A 13,661-nucleotide genomic window follows, 5' to 3' on the forward strand; every position below is an offset into this window, starting at 1 on the left:
CAATGAAGGTTTGAAAGAATTAGGCTCCAAAGCCATCCAGTCCTGGACTTCTATTTTTGGGAAGGTTTTTGATTACATTTTCAATCTCCATGGATGTGATAGGTTTATTTGGGTGATTAATCTTCTCCGACTTTAGTGTTGGTAGGTGGTCTGTATCTAGGAATTCTTCCATTTCTTCCATATTATTTATTTTGTTCAGTAAAGGTTTTGGAAGTATGCCCTGATGATTCTTCCAATTTCTTTGATGTCTGTAGTAATCTCTCCTTTTTCATTTCTTATTTTGTTGAGACTTTTTGCTTGATCAAATTGGCCAGGGGTTTGTCAATGTTGTTTATTTTTGGAAAATACCATCTCTTTGCATCATCTATGTTGAAAATTGTTTGCTTAGTTTCCAAATAATAACTTCTCTAATTTTGACTATTTCTTTTCATCTGGAGCTCTTTGGGTTGGATTCTTTTTGTTTTTCCAGTGCATTTTGGTGGATCATTAGGTTATTAATTTGGAATCTTCCTGTCTTTGTAATGAAGGCATTTAGGGCTAAGAGGTTTCCTTTAGGCCTGCTTTCATTGTGTCGCATGTGTTTTAGGAGGTTGTGTTTTAATTATCATTCAAGACTAGGCATTTTCCATTTTATTTTTTGATTTCTTCCATGACACATTTATTGTTTAAAAGAGTGTTGTTTAGTCTCTAGGAACTAATGGAGTTCTTGATGGGTCTCTTGTTATTAATTTCTAGCTTTAGAACATTGTAATCTGATATGATGGAGGGAGTTTCTACAGATTTCCTGACTTTATGAAGGTATGCTTTAAGGCCTAATATGTGGTCTATTTTGGAGAATTTTCCCTGGGCTGCTGAGAAGAATGTGTATTCTTTAGAGTTGGAGTGGAATGATCTGTAGATACCCATTAGGACTAGTTGACCTATTTCCCTGTTGATTTTCTTTTTTGGCACATATATATTTATGTGGGTAAGAAATGGCCATCCTGGGCTGGAGAGATGGCTTAGCAGTTAAGCGCTCACCTGTGAAGCCTAAGGACCCCGGTTTGAGGCTCAGTTCCCCAGGTCCCACGTTAGCCAGATGCACAAGGGGGCGCACGCGTCTGGAGTTCGTTTGCAGAGGCTGGAAGCACTGGCGCACCCATTCTCTCTCTCTCCCTCTATCTGTCTTTCTCTCTGTGTCTGTCGCTCTCAAATAAATAAATAAAAATTAAAAAAAAAAGAAATGGCCATCTTTGTCCTTTTTCACTACTTTTGCTCTGAAGTCTATTTTATCAGATATTAATACAGCAACATTCACTTTATAAAAAAAATCCATTTGCTTGGAATTATCATTTTCCAACATTTCACCCCAAGGAGATGTCTATCTTTAGTGGTGAAGTTGGTTTCTTAAAGACAACAGATAGAAGTGTCCAGTTTTTTATGCACCCCGATAACTTGTGTTTTTTGATGGGTCAGTTAAGACCATTAATATACTGTGAGGTTTTAAATACTCCCTGCCACGATGAGGTGTTGTATGGGGTTTGGTGCTTCCTTGTGTTTTGTACTTTTTATAGCCTAATGTATTTTGGTTATTGTGATATTTTTCTTCTAGGCTCTTCAGATTGGGTGTGGAGTATTCCTTCATGTATTCTCTGTAGGTTTGGCTTTGTGTTCAAATAATCATAAAATTGATTTTTTCCATGGAAAGCTTTTCTTTTACCATCTATTATGAGAGATACTTTTTCTTGGTAGAGTAGCTTGGGTTGGAAGCCATAGTTTTTAAGACTTTGAAGTGTTTCAAATGCAGACCTTTCTGGCTTTCAGGGTTTCCATTGAGAAATCTGATGTAATTCTGATTGGATTGACTTTGTATATCATGAGTTGTTTCTCTCTTATTGATTTTAACACTCTCTCTTTGTTTTTGTTCTTAAGAGTTTTAGCTATGATGTGTCTTAGAGAGTTTCTTCTTTGATCCTGTTTGCTGTTCTGTGATGTTCTTGTATCTGGATGGGCCTCTCTTTTGAGAGATCCAGAAAATCTTCTCCAATAATTTTGTTGAATATGTTCTCTATGCCTCTGGTCTGAATTTCCTTTTCCTCTTGATTTACCCATAATCTAGATATTTAGTAGTTTTAGGGTGTCTCACAGTTCCTTCATATTCTGTTCAGCTGATTTTTTTTGAACTTAATGAAGTTTGTGGTCTCTTGATCAATTCATTCTGTCTTTTCTTTCAGGTCAGAAGTTCTGTCTTCCATATGGGTAACTCTGTTGGTGAGGGATTCTAGACAAGTTATTATAAGTCCTATTTGCTTTTTGTTTTCTGTTGTGTTATTTTGCATCATGTCCATCTCTTTTTCTGAGGTACAATTTTAGTTCGAGTTCTGATTGTCTTGATGCATCCTGGAATTCATCTGTACATTTGATCAAGTCTTCATTAAGCTGAATCAATCAATTGTTGAGGCCTTCCATTTCTTGACTCACCTTTAATTCATTCATATACCTTTTGAGAGTTCTAACATTTTCTTCAATCAAGTTAAGCCTATTTTCAAAAGCTGAATGCTCTAAGATATGATTCTGTTCAATTTCATTGATATAGTGGTTGGTTCATTGAGAGTTTGCTTCCAGTTCAGTGAATCTTTTGATCAGGGCCCCACTGGTTGCTGTGTTTTAATTTTGGGAATGAATTTCTGTTGATTGCTCTATGACTTCATTGGAGGCTTCCATTGTAGGACCAGACATCCTTTTTGGAGTTCTCTGACTTTTTTTTTTTTTTTTTTTTTTTTGCATTGTGGTCAACTCATTTTAGGGAGACTCTTTATTTTAATGAGGAGTAAGCAAGTTTTTGTCCTTTAGCCTATGTGCCCTCTGGCTCAGGTGAACAAGGATGTTGGTGTCCAGTGGCTAGTCAGGATACTAGAGCAAAAGGCCTGATTCCACAGCCCACACAGCGAGGAGGCTTTCCCAAGCAAGGCACAATGGGACCTACCAGGACCAGGGAACTGGGAGGAGCCAGGAAACAGAGATCTGGCCTTTCACTCCACACTGCCATGTCTGCCCACACACCCTCCAGCACAGGGTACCTAGAACAGGGAGCTGGGAGAAGCTGGGAAACTGGGATCTGTCCTACTCACTCCATGCTGCGCCAGTCCACACACAGTCTCTATCAAGGAACCCAGACCAGGGATCTTGGAGGAGCCAGGAAACAGGGATCTGACCTACTCACTACAGGCCACACATGTCCTGCCCACACAACCTCCTGTGCAGGGAACCCACTGATTTTTATAATTTAAAAATTACATATTTCAATAAACATCAAGCAATTTATTTGTAATGATACTACATAAAGTTTAGACTTATATACTTTTATTTTCTGTAATGGCATATATATATATATATATATATATATATATATATATATATATATATATATATATGTATTTTATTTAAAGAGAATAGTCACATTTCCCTTTCTTTTTTATATTTTATTTTCACTTATTAGAGAGAGAGAAATAGACAAAGAAAGAGAGAGATAAGAGAATGGGTACTCCAGACCCTCTAACCACTGCAAACAAACTCCAGATGCATGACCACCATGTGCATCTGGCTTACATGAAATCTGGAGAATCAACCCCTGGTCCATAGACTCACAGGCAGGTACCTTAACCACTAAGGTCTATCTCCAGCTCAATATTCATATTTCTATTAGAATGCTTATATATTTGTTGACAAGTGACTCCCAAATGAATAACCAAAATGAACTTAAAATTACACTCTGGAAAGGAACCGATATCTGGAACTAGGAACCAATTCAGAATCGTTTGGAAACAAAGATTATGCTCTCCAAGGCCAAACTCTTACTAGTCTTTGGCTAAAAGAAGGGATAGATCCATCAAATTATCCCTAAATTAATAATGCTTATTCCATTTGACTTATGCTGACTTCACTCTCCATGGAAGAATCTGTTTTTCTTTTTCCGAAGTTGGTGAGATTGGAGGGGATAAACTACCCCTGGCACTTCAGCCAAGCCCCAGCTAAAACCATAGAGGAATTGGAGAGATGAACAAGAGTGCTGCTTCCATGGTGTGCCTGACAATCAATGCCAGAGTCAAGGAGACAGACGCTGAGGATACCTAACACCTACCAAAGCAGAGATCCAGAGGCTCCCAAGCACATATCATTGAAGTAGACTTAAAATACACCCATCAGGGGGCTGTAAGGATGGCTTAGCAGTAAAGGCATTTGCCTGAAAAGCCAAAGGATCCAGGTTTGATTCCCCAGAACACATGTTAGCCAGATGCACAAGGGGCACATGCATCTAGAGTTCATTTGCAGTGGCTGGAGGACCTGGCACACCCATTTTGTCATTCCTTCTACTTCTTTCTCTGTCAAATAAATAAATAAATGTAAAATATTAAACTAATACACCCACCGAGGCTCAAGGATATTTTAGAAGAGAGGCAGAAAGATTTTAAGAGCCACAGGTTGGGACATCATGCCTAGAGGCATTGCCTCCCCCCAACAATTGACAGTTGCTCCCACAATGTATAACTCACGACTCCATGGGGAATTCCAGCAACCCCACTGAGGAGTGTTCTCAGCAGAATGATAGCAGGGATGAAGGAAAATTGTACTAACACATGATGTATCCATACAGAATAATTGTATACCTAGCCAGGAATGAAAACAAAGAAGACTTATATTACAAAGTTCATCTTTAAACATATGGGGAACCATAACTATTATAGTATTTTGCCTACAATCATAAGAAATAAACATGCACCTTTTCATTCTTCTACCTTATTTCTCTGAGACAAAGTCTCTCAATGAAACTGGAGCTCACTGACTTTTGGATATACTACATGACCAGGGATCTCCATCAATTCTATGTCTCCACCTCCTTCATGACTGGAATTATATACATGAGCAACCACAACCCACTTTTTCTTTAATGTGCAAGGTAGGAATTGAATTCAGTTCCTTACGCTTGTACAGTAAGTTCTCTTCTCACCCACTAAGCCTTCTCCCTGATACTTTAAAAACATTTTGAAGGATCTCAGAGAAATAAATGCATGCCCCAAATTTGAAGAACATTTGATATATATATATATATATATATATATATATTTTTTTTTTTTTTTTTTTTTTTTTTTTTTTTTCTGAGGTAGAGTCTCATTCTAGCTCAGGCTGACCTGGAATTCACTATGTAGTCTCATGGTGGCCTCAAACTCTCAGTGATCCTCCTATCTCTGCCTCCTGTGTGCTTGAATTAAAGGCATGAGCCACTATGCCTGACCTTGAGAAATTATTTTTGAAAAGAAAAAACAACATTTTCTCTTAGCTATTTTTGAATGTGTAGGTTGACAATATTTTATTTTAATTGATACTGGTATATACCCATAAATACCTATGAACAACTCCATGTGTAAACATAGCTATAATTGTGTGTGATTGGAGGAATATATTCTCATTAAAATTAGTATCTGATTATTAACTAGTACAATGCCAAAATAAATTTCAAGGTTATTTAAATATGTAAAAATAAAAGGTGAAACCACAATAATTTAAAAGAATGTAAAGGTGATTTTCATTTCACTCATTTTGAGGTAGAAAAATATTTACTTCTTTTCCAAAAATTATAAAAATTGTAAATGTAAATACCAATAAACTGGGCAATATAAAAATAGTTTTTACATGAAAAAGTATCCCATAAATAAGTTATAAAGCAATTTTAAACCTCAGAACACATGGGCTGCAAATATAGCAAACACTGTGTTACTGCCTTATGCAGAAAGGTCTTAAAATAGATGCAAAAGAAGGAATAAACCAATAAAAGGCCATGAACTGAAAATCCTGAAACATTCATCTCACTCAGTAGTAATGAAACAGGCTAAAATTAAAATATATGTTTTAATTTCCCATTGTGAAACTAGCTAAAAATTATAATGCATAATTCTCAGTATAGCCGAGGGAAGGAGAGAGTCCCTGTCACCAAGCAGTGTGATGTTCACAGCATGAAAGTTACTCCACTGGAAATCAATATTAATAACTTTAAAAATCTCCTTTCTTGGGCTGGAGAGATGGCTTAGTGGTTAAGTGCTTGCCTGTGAAGCCTAAGGACCCCGGTTTGAGGCTTAATTCCCCAGGACCCACATTAGCCAGATGCATAAGGGGGCGTATGTATTTGGAGTTCGTTTGCAGTGGTTGGAAGCCCTGGTGTGCCCATTCTCTCTCTCCCTCTCTCTCTCTCTTTCTCTCTCTCTCTGTCTGTTCCTCTCAAATAAATAAAAATAAATAAACAAAATATTTTAAAAAAAGAAAAAAAAACTCTCTTGACCTTGTGATATTTTCATACAATTTCCTGGAATGACACAATTAATAATTAGATATTCATATATATACATACATATGATGTGTGCTATATATAACAGTTAATAAATTATTACACACCTCTCTATATGTTTATTTATTTTTAATTTATTTTGTGGTATTAAGATTGGACCCACTGCCTTGTACAAACTAGTCACGCGTGCTAGCACTGAGCTACACTCCATGTTGTTGTGTCTAAAAGGAAAAATCGGGCTGGAGAGATGGCCTAGCGGTTAAGCACTTGCCTGTGAAGCCTAAAGACCCTGGTTCGAGGCTCAATTCCCCAGGACCCACGTTAGCCAGATGCACAAGGGGGCACACACATCTGGAGTTCGTTTGCAGTGGTTGGAGGCCCTGGCACGCCCATTCTCTCTCTCTCTCTCTCTCTGCCTCTTTCTCTGCCTGTCACTTTCAAATAAACAAATAAAAAAATATATTTAAAAATATATTTAAAAGGAAAAATCACTAACAATCTCAATGGACTTTAGAACTAAGTTATGGAACATAAGAAAAAGAAACTATGAAAAATTCTATTAAAAACAATGCCTAAAAATATGTCGTCCCACTCTTCTTTCTGGAGAGATTAAATATAAGACAACATGACACCATGAAATACGAGTAATAAAATGTGAAATAAGATATATAACTAATGCCTTCCTTTTTACACCTTCAGTAGTTATCAACAAGAAGCATGTGCTCCTTTTGATGCCATTGAAAAGAAACAGAAATGCAAATATTAGGACTGAAGATGGTATGACATTAATGGAGAGCTACATCCTCATGCAATCTTCTTGAAACTGACCAAAACAGCCGTTAGTTGGCCCTCCAGAGATGAATGTCACTCATCACCTGTGGTTGCCATCATTATCAACCCTGACATCAAAATACCAGTGACAGGTAAGGGCATGTGCCCAAATTAGTTTTTATGTTTATCATCATTAATATATTTATAGCTATATTATATAGGTCATCTTATATATATATGCACACCCATGTGAGTAACTTAAGCCACTGAGTTCATGTGGAAGAGAGTGTCAAACATGGCTAAACCACAGTATTATTTGGGTGGCTTTTGAAAAATAGTATACTCAAATATTATCCATAGGTACTCTAAATCAGCAAGTTTAGCAGTATACAATGAACATCATCTTTAAACATTTTCACTCTTGTTTATGCTTAATTAAGTGGTAGGGATAGTTAAACATGGAATGAAAGAAGGATTTTCACTTCCAGAAAAATATTTGGCACAACGTGTAATAATTATGTAGTGATGACCCTACCATTTTTGTCTTGGTCCTCTTCTCAAAGTGATATACTATTACATGATAATTAATCTTAAATGATATGTAACAATAGTCTTTAGGAATTTTCAATTAAATGTTTTAGCAACTTTATAAGTGTTGATTTGAATTGGGTGGTATAGCAAGCCCTCTGAGATTATTAGAAAATTTTCTGTGACATTGATTTAGGTGTGCAAGTACCGGGGTCTTAGTGTGGTACGTCTTCCTTTTGGTGGGTAGGCAGGATATAAATGGGAACCTGGTAAAGAGTTACTCCTACTTCATATGAGCAGATTTCATAATTGGCCTCACTGCTTATCTACTGGTTTTTAATTTCATTAGTAGCAGTGATAATGTACAAGTCTGTCTTCCTGAAAACAGGGGTTGTATGATGTCCTCTCACTTTCAAATTTCTGTTTTTCTGTTTCTTACTGGTCAGCCTGTTACATGCTTCAATATGTGTAATGCTATTATTTTTCACCATTTCCTGTGGGGTATTTCCTTAGGGTCTCCAGTAAGAGCCTCCATCATGCCATATCCTCTTTTTATTGCAGAACTAAACGAAGCATGCCCCACAACATCTGAAAACAATTAACAATAATTGAAATGAGCTGCGGACTCTACTATTCTCATTAACTTTTTTATTCCATCCTCCACACATTGGAGAGAATCTGATCTGAATCTCCTATCTGCTGGCCTCCTGCTGGCAGGAGAGAGTCCCTTTCCTCCCCAGGACAGATAAAGGGCCATCAGATTCCACACTGAGACTGTTTTCCAAATGACCAGGCAGGGAAAAGGCCTGATGGCTGCCAAGTGGCTTCTGCAGGAGGAGACATTGCACTGCTCGCTGTCTTTGAGCAGCTGCTTTATGAATTAATAAACATCTCTGTGAATATGCACACACCCTTATTAGCAATTCACATGCACATTAATCAAGCTTCTCACATATGACTCAGGAAATTAAAGTTAGCTTTTCTGTTGCCTTTATTTGAGAGAAAGAAATAGAAACAAGAGTGAGTAAAAGACTAACAGAAGAAAAACAAGGAGCAGAAGCTAAAATTTTTCACCTCTTTTTTCTTAATGTATGGAGAACTGAAAAAGTCAAGATAGGCTTATATTTCAAATGTCTTCATTAAGATGACTTAAACACAGAAGATTAAACACATCAAGCCCTCTATTGTAGTCCCTGTGATGGTTTCTGTGATGTGATCAAAGTAACATGCAATGTTTTTGTGTAGAATATAAAAATGACTATCAAGAGTGAAAGCAGGTGTGAGTGGGTCCAACTGAAGGAAAAATGGCTGCTAAAGTGTTTGAGTCCATCGGCAAATTTGGCTTGGCCTTAGCGGTTGCAGGAGGCGTGGTGAACTCTGCCTTATATAATGTGGATGCTGGGCATAGAGCTGTCATCTTTGACCGATTCCGTGGAGCGCAGGACATTGTGGTAGGGGAAGGGACTCACTTTCTCATCCCTTGGGTGCAGAAACCAATTATCTTTGATTGCCGCTCTCGACCACGGAATGTACCAGTCATCACTGGTAGCAAAGATTTGCAGAATGTCAACATCACACTGCGCATCCTCTTCCGGCCTGTCGCCAGCCAGCTTCCTCGAATCTACACCAGCATCGGCGAGGACTACGATGAGCGCGTGCTGCCGTCCATCACCACGGAGATCCTCAAGTCGGTGGTGGCTCGCTTTGATGCTGGAGAACTGATCACCCAAAGAGAGCTGGTCTCCAGGCAGGTGAGCGATGACCTCACAGAGCGAGCAGCAACCTTTGGGCTCATCCTGGACGACGTGTCCTTGACACATCTGACCTTCGGGAAGGAGTTCACAGAAGCTGTGGAAGCCAAACAGGTGGCTCAGCAGGAAGCAGAGAGGGCCAGATTTGTGGTGGAAAAGGCTGAGCAGCAGAAGAAGGCAGCCATCATCTCTGCCGAGGGCGACTCCAAGGCAGCCGAGCTGATCGCCAACTCCCTGGCCACCGCGGGGGACGGCCTCATCGAGCTGCGCAAGCTCGAGGCTGCCGAGGACATCGCGTACCAGCTCTCTCGCTCCAGGAACATCACCTACCTGCCGGCCGGGCAGTCCGTACTCCTGCAGCTGCCCCAGTGAGGCCCGCCCTGCCTGAGCCTCCTCGGCTCCCGACCTCCGGGCCACAGCCCTGATGGTTCTGAACACCACCACCGTCCTCCTGTCCCCACCTCAGAAATCACTGTGAAATTTCATGATTGGCTTAAAGTGAAGGAAATAAAATCAAATCACTACAGATAAAAAAAAAAATAAAATAAAAATGACTATCAAAAGCACACTATTTGTGAGTGGGAAACTTTTAACTCTGTGTTTGTCTATCTTACAATGCAAAGTACTGACCACTATACCAACATGGCTCTTTGCCTATCTCTCTTTCTGAAGAAAGGCCAGGGAAATTTAGCTGAGAAACAATTATTCTTGGTGAGATATTTAACCTGATTCAGTGACAGGAATGAGGAAATGAGATCAGCTCTTACCACGAGGAATGACAGATGCCAGCTTTGAGTCGTGTGTGTACATGAATGATAAAGCTGGGCATTTTGTTCAAGTGATGCTACTTAGGAAGATCACTGTGCAGGTAGCACTGTGGACTTGTATGTGTGACAAAAGGGAGCTCTGGGAACCTTCAAAGTCCAACTGACCTTTTATTTTTTCTCTGTTTCAAGATCTGATTTCCCCTAGGCTTGTACTAAAATGTTCTTCCACTGTCAATTGCAGAATATTGATATCACTATTTATTGTGGGCCACCATGCTGCTGGTGTTTGGAGACTTAGAACCCTATCAGTTGCTTCCTAGATGTTTGTGAGTAAACTAAGTGCACTAGAAGTACCAATGTTTTTAGGAGTCCTTTGTTGTGAAATGCATGGGTAAGTTTCACTATCAGTCCTGGTATTAGGCAATGCCATGCTGCTGTCTTCTGCATTTAGGGGAAGAAAGGAAAAAGTAGTACAAATCCTAATGTTTATGACAATAAACCCCAGCACTTACTCACCACTTTCCCTGTGCAACCATTGGTCTTAGTTCTGCACGTCCACCTTTTCCCTACGACCTAGCGTATGTGAAGTAGAGTTCTGCTGTTGTGTTCATGTTTTTCAGGGGAGAGAAGTGCAGCTAGACAGAACCTGATGCTCAGTGAACTCTGCCCTATGCTTTGGCTCATGCATCTGTGTTCTTAGCCATCTCACCCACAGCTGTGTGCATCTTGCCATATTGCCCTCAGCTGATTGTTGTGCCCAGTTCTGAAGAGAAGAGAAAACAAGATTCCCTTGAGGAATTGAGAGAGGTTTTAAAGTTTGGAAAGGAAGAAATCTGGATTGTGAGAGAGCTAGTGGTGGAAGATGAGGACTTAATAATCAGGGTGGAAATGCCAAGGCACATGTGCTCTTGTTGAGGAAGATGAACTGACTGGATCTCAGGGAAATGAGAGAGAAATAGACAGAGAGAGGCAGATAAGAAAGAGAGGGGCATGAACATGCAAGGGTCTCCTGCCACTGCAAAGACAGTACAGACGTGTGTACAACTTTGCGCATCTGGCTTTATGAGGGCCCTGGGACATTGAACCAGAACTTTGCAAGTAAGTTCCTTTCACTCCTTCCTGAATCTATCAATTTTGTACTTACATATATGTATATGTTGGCAGGCAACTTCTCTCATTTTTTAAAAAAATATTTTGTATTTCCTTGAAAAGTTGCAATACACCATGTTACAAATATATAAAGCTGTAAGCTCAGAGGCCCACATGACCAGAATAGAGTGCTCCCAACTTGGCAAAAAAATTCATATATGTAAGAAAGAAAAATAATGATTTATTGAAAATAAAAAAAGTACTCATTGCCATATTATTGTACTGTTTGCTCCTTTTCTAAGCATTGATGGGAAGATGTTAAACAGGGTGAAGAAATATATAAAGTTATGCAAGTGAGAGAAAAAAAACACTTGCTAGATAAAAATATATTTCTTTATGAGTATATAAAAGATAAAGAGGTGAATGGATGATCATTAGCATAATAAACTGTTTTCTCCCCACAAAGTAATTTTTAAAGGAGGTTTAAAAAATAGGTATATTTTATCTTGGTTTTAAAATATATGCTGATTCACCCATTAGCTTAGGTAAACATTTAATTAAATCCATTTATGAACTAACTAAATTCCTGCCTTCCTTTCTTTTCTTTGTCATCCTGTGGATTGAATCCAGGGCTTTTGTATGCTAGGCAGGTACTACCACTTGAGGTACATGGCCACTTCCAAAATTTTCTAACTAGTATTTTTTAAACTTAGGTATAAATTGTGTAAATATTAGTTTAATAAGCAATCATAGGACTTCTCTCCCTACTGACTAAGAGACACACACTCATAAATACTTTAAATATTTGATCTAAATGAAAGTGCATACTAGATTATGTGTTTTCTTAAAATGTAATACTTTCTCAAACATAAACCCTCTGTGATAGTGAAAGATCATCATTTGATTATATCGTAGACTGAAATAGCAGAAACAGCCTCACATGGTCGTACAGATATCTTCTGCTGAAATCATTGATATGGAAGGTCCTTTTGTGACTCCTGAACTCTGAGGAACAGAGAGTAAGTGTTACTTGAATGGTGTTCTGGGTGTTCTTCCTGTCTAGCATTGTGACTCCAACATTAAATCTTGCTGAATGAAGTGTAGTGAAGAAGGAAAAGATTCCCCAAAGGGTAGGAAAAGTTTGCACTGTGGCTTTGCTTGTATCTCATCTCCTTCTTTAAAATCTTGATGAAGAATAGTAAATATGTCTTCTCACCTAACTAGCTGTCAGGTAGGGATTATTGTGATTACTGAGTTTTACTTGTTAACTTGATTTGCTTGCCCAACCCCTTGAGATTTTAAACAGAAGGCAGCTGTTAAGATAGCAGTAATGAGATCATTGTGTCTTCCTAAACACATCAGGGATCTGGCCAGATAAACAGGCAATTCTTGTTTAAATCAGAAAAGCAAAGCTTCACTCCAAGCCTTAGCACACCTATCAAAGAACATACCTATAAGAAATTATAATCAAACATCATATGAGATTTTGCTGTTAAACACCATATGTTATATTACTTTCACTATAACATTTTTCTTTCAGAATTTGGTAGAACAAGGACCTACTTAAAACAAAACTGTAAAAGTGTGCTTCAGCTTTTCCCATATTCATCTTCACAAATATTATATTTTACAATGTAGAGCAATGGGCTATTTATTGAGTATACTACAAAAAAGTAACAGGCTAGGAATTCACTTGAGTATTATGCACAGTATAGGACTGTGGACTACCAGGGTCTCCATTTTGAGGAAGTCTTTTGTGATGAGAATGTTTCTTCATGGGCATGTTCCTGTGTGTAATTCCCATCATGTAAAGACCTGTCCTGATGGCTGATATACAGTTCTGGAAGGATTGTACGAGTTATTATGTGCATAATTTCCAACTGTACAATATCCCATGCAAATAAGGACCATGCAAATCAATGTTGGTTAATGAAAGTTCAGTCCTGATCGAAGGGTTGGTCACAGGGCACAAGCCTACAGCTCTGTGGTATCAGGTTACAGAACTCCATGGACCAAGCTTGGGAATACTCCCTAAAGGGACTGGCTTCATTTTCTGGTCCCATATTAATGATTTTCTCTCCACAATAACTTTATAACCAACATGAGTACCTTGCCCTTGAGGTTCAGAGGCCACAGAGAGAATCAGCCTGATGTCTTTGAAAGAAGCAGAGAGGTTTGGGCTCTGCTAACTTTGTTAGTGTTAATGATGCATTCTGATCAACTTCTTTTCTCTATATTCATATGAAAGAAAAAAAGAATCTTGCTTTGCTTAGCTGGATAGCCCTGCCCCATCCCATGATAGTTACTAGTTAGAGTTTTACCTTGGTAAATAAATGAAAAGCAAATTATCAAAAAAATTCAACAGTCTGATTGGTGACTAGGAAAAAAGCACATAAAGTCTCAGAATAATTGTTTTGGGAAAAATGCAGATGTTAA

The 13,661-nt window shown here is 38.5% G+C and overlaps 1 protein-coding gene across 1 annotated transcript; it reads left to right on the top strand.

Annotated features, from left to right (window-relative positions):
- Positions 1-8,888: 8,888 nt before the first annotated feature.
- LOC123462183 (prohibitin-like) lies at positions 8,889-9,901 on the top strand. The gene has a single exon (XM_045154818.1). The coding sequence runs from the start codon at positions 8,923-8,925 to the stop codon at positions 9,739-9,741; it is 819 nt and encodes a 272-aa protein (XP_045010753.1). The 5' UTR covers positions 8,889-8,922; the 3' UTR covers positions 9,742-9,901.
- Positions 9,902-13,661: the final 3,760 nt, after the last annotated feature.

The sequence above is a fragment of the Jaculus jaculus genome, chromosome 7 (assembly GCF_020740685.1).
Source record: "Jaculus jaculus isolate mJacJac1 chromosome 7, mJacJac1.mat.Y.cur, whole genome shotgun sequence".
In the NCBI taxonomy this organism is placed as follows: domain Eukaryota; kingdom Metazoa; phylum Chordata; class Mammalia; order Rodentia; family Dipodidae; genus Jaculus; species Jaculus jaculus.